The sequence below is a fragment of the Echinops telfairi genome, unplaced genomic scaffold (genome assembly GCF_000313985.2).
Source record: "Echinops telfairi isolate 266 unplaced genomic scaffold, ASM31398v2 ScPeMD7_5;HRSCAF=22, whole genome shotgun sequence".
In the NCBI taxonomy this organism is placed as follows: Eukaryota; Metazoa; Chordata; class Mammalia; order Afrosoricida; family Tenrecidae; genus Echinops; species Echinops telfairi.
Window position 1 is genome coordinate 43,703,763 of NW_022103901.1, and position 3,492 is coordinate 43,707,254.

Sequence of the window (3,492 nt, forward strand, 5' to 3'; positions counted from 1 at the left end):
TAAGACCTCTTAATTGTACTGGTCAGTCTTGGGTCCCTGGTCTGCTGTCATTGGCCAAGGACCCACCCTCCATGAAAGAAAGGGGGGAGAATGTGTTTGGCTCACCAGCCCCCCAAAAGCCTGGCTTTATGTGTTTAGCACATAGCTTAGTTATCTACCTAGTGCTGCTATAAAAGAAATAGCACACATGGGTGACTGAACCAATTGTACTTTCTCAGAATTTAGGCAGCTAGAAATCCAATTCAGGACACAGCCCTCAGGCAAAGCTGCCTTGTCTATCACAGATAGACTCTTTGTTTCTTGAGCTTCTGCCCCTGGTTTAATTTTCATGTGACTTGGCATCTCCTATCTCTGCTGTTTAATCTTTTCTATCTGTATAGAGATTTATTTACAATACACCCCACACTAATCCTGCCTCACTCCTATAACAAAGACAACCCAATAGGATGATAACCACAGGAAAAGTGGTTAGGATTTATAACTCATATTTTGGGGGGATAACTCTTTACAGTACACATGACCTGTCCAAAGACACAGAAGGTACGTGGGTCTGGGAACCCTGGGATGTGTAAATCCTGGTTGGTGCCTTGCAGAGATCTCTGAATTTGTGCTGTGGGGCATTAGTGGCACTAGCCTAGGCCTAGCAGGTTACCAGCCAATGCCCCACCTGCACCCCAACCCCACGTCCTGCTCCACCCTGACACCACCCTCTCCCACACCCTGCCTAAAAGATAAGCAGTCCCGGATCTGCTCTGGGCGGAGAGTTAGCCTAGAGCAAACAGCATGGGCCGGACCCTCCAGCAAGTGGGCCGTAGGTTAGTGTGAGTCCAGAGTGGAAAGTGTTTGGAAAATACTTAAACCCCTTAATCCAAATCTGGGCCAAGGAATAATACAGAAAAAGAATGGCAAGAGGAAGGGAGGACCATAGATTTATCACTCCGTTCCTTACCATGAAAATAGCTCACAGTTGAAAGTACCCCGAGATCTGAAAGTAAACCATCTACAAAATGGTATCAGGTGATGTTTAAAATGAAGTTTCCAAAGATTTTTAAACAACCTGGAGGAAGACCTATGGAAGTGGTCCCAACAACCTTTCCTGACAGTATAGGAAAGCCTGAAGCACAACCCATGCCCAGGCTGAGAATGGATATTTCCAGACTGTGCAAAGGGCTGACTTTTCTGCGTTATCTCTCTCTGAAGTTAGTCTCGGAAACCCACTGGGGCACTTCTACCCTGTCTTCCAGGGTTTCTGAGTTGACATCGACTGGGTAGCGGTGAATGAGGAGTACACTTCTTTGTACTTCTCTGACAAAAGTTTATTTGAACACGATGACTCAATAAAAATGGAAGGTGTTTGGGAATAATGCTTTCTTAGCTAACGGCCTAAAGATCCCTGGTGATACAGTGGTTCAACTGCTTGGCTGCTAACCCAAGGCAGTTCGGACCCATCACCAGCTGCTCTGCAAGAGACAGCTGTGGCCACCTACTTGCGTCGATTACAGCCGTGGAAACCGTGAGGGAGCAGGTCTCCTGTGCTATGGAGTCGCTGCGAGTGGATGGCAGCAGGGAGGCCACAGGCACCCTTCCCAAGGGCAGTAATCCTACATCTGCATCTCACAGCCTGTACTGAGGCCAGGTTCACATGAGCTCATTCATATTTGACATCTGTCATCAGGAGCAAATTAGAAAACAAAGCTCACCTTTTCATCAGGTGTTGAGTTTCAAAAATGTTACTAAACCTGGCATTATCATATACATAGATAGCTGTGGTTTCACAAAACACAACGAGGCATTTGACCTTATTAAACCAAGCACTCCAGCCCAAAGTTCCAGGATAGGAGAGAGAAAGCAAACATGAGACTTGCAGCTTCAGCACCTGGCTTCGCTTCCTTCCATCAGAGAAGTGAACACTGGTGTTGATCTCTGAGAAGGATTTATTTTCGTGTACAGGCTAGTCAGGCACACTTGGGTGAGTCCTTCTCACATAAGAAATAGGGGTAGAAAAGGTACTTTACATTGTACTCAGCCTGAGCTAAACAATGAGCAGCTTCCTGGTCACACTTGCATGTGAGTGCTTGGCATTTGTCCTCAGTAGGCCCTGGAAGAAGTGAGGAAAAGGATGTCAGAGCAGGGACTTGGCGAAACCGTGAGGGTAAAGGTGAGGGAAGTTGAAGGCAGGAGGAGTCGTAAGGTGCATTTGTGGGGCACGTTACAGCTCACCTAGTGGTTAGGAGTTGGGTTGCAGTCTGCAAGGTCAAAAGTTTTGAAAACAGCTGCTGCTCCTAAGGGAGAAAGATGGGACTTTCTACTCCTGTGAAGAGTTAGCATCTCGGAAAGTCACGGGGGCAGCTCTAGCCTGTCCTATAGGGTCACTATGAGTTGGCATCGACTCAATGGCAGTCAGTTTCGTGAGTTTTTGTTTTTTCTTCTTACAGTTTACCAGGGAACTTGGTGGTCTAGTGGATTATGGATTGAGCTGCTAACCACAAAGTCAAAGCCACTAATCACGCCTTGGAAAAGATAAGGCTGCCTGCTTCCCAGGTTTGGAGGGGGTGGGCTAGAGTTTACCAAATGATCTTAATTCTCAGGAAACCTCCAGGAGGGAGGTCTCCTTAGCCTACATTTTATAGATAAGGAAATTGAAGTTGGCAGAGAGGACCTTTCAAATGGAGAATATAAAGTTTGTATTGGTATTAGCTGAACTTTGTCCTTTTGCAGAGCTGTCTGACCTTGGCGTGGGTGAGAAAGCACGACTTGGCACAGGACAGGAAATCAATGACAACCCCCCTAGTAGTTCTCTACATCTACCTCTTAAATGAATGCCCTTAAAAATTTTTATACGTAATGCATAGTCCATCTCCACCTTTTCGCCTTGCCCATGTTATACAGAGCTGCACATTATATAAGTCTCTTTTTGGCCTGAGAATTCCTTGTTTGGAGAGTCATTATTTTAGTTTGGTAGCATTCTGTGGTCTTCAGCTGATCGCTCATTTAACCTAGAAGATACAGTGTCCTGACTGCTGTGGCTATCTCACTTCATCAGTAAGAGCCACTGCCTGTTAGTTGGGCTTTTCATTATGCATATAAATAAAAAGCCAAATACAATGAAATCCACCTAGATTTCTCCAAGAGAAAGACAAAGTAAACGTTTTGGAATGGGCCAGCTAGGCAACAGGTTTAGTAGCTATGTGTCATTAGACACATTACTTTATCCTCCTTAGAACCCAAAGTCGTAGAAAATCACATTTTAGAGAAAAATAAGGTACATGAAAAAAGAAACAGGATTTTCCCCCGCAAAGCTATGTACTTAATTTTTTTACAAAACAACCTTATCCCCTTCAAAGTACTCTCCAGTACACTTAATACTTTGTCAAATCTGCAATTCCATTCTTGGAAACATTTTTCAAACTCATCTGTTTGGATGACTGTCAGCATCTCCCTCGTTTTTTTCTTCACCTCTTCTATATTGTCAAATCACTGTCCTTTCATGTC

The 3,492-nt window shown here is 44.8% G+C and overlaps 1 protein-coding gene across 1 annotated transcript in view; it reads right to left on the reverse strand.

Moving 5' to 3' along the window:
* Window positions 1-1,920: 1,920 nt before the first annotated feature.
* Window positions 1,921-3,492, reverse strand: part of LOC101653471 (group 10 secretory phospholipase A2) — a 23,623-nt gene continuing 22,051 nt past the window's right edge. The window contains exon 4 of the mRNA XM_004706262.2: window positions 1,921-2,098. Within this exon, the coding sequence (XP_004706319.1) occupies window positions 1,956-2,098 (143 nt within the window). The 3' untranslated portion in view covers window positions 1,921-1,955. The remainder of the gene's footprint in view (window positions 2,099-3,492) is intronic.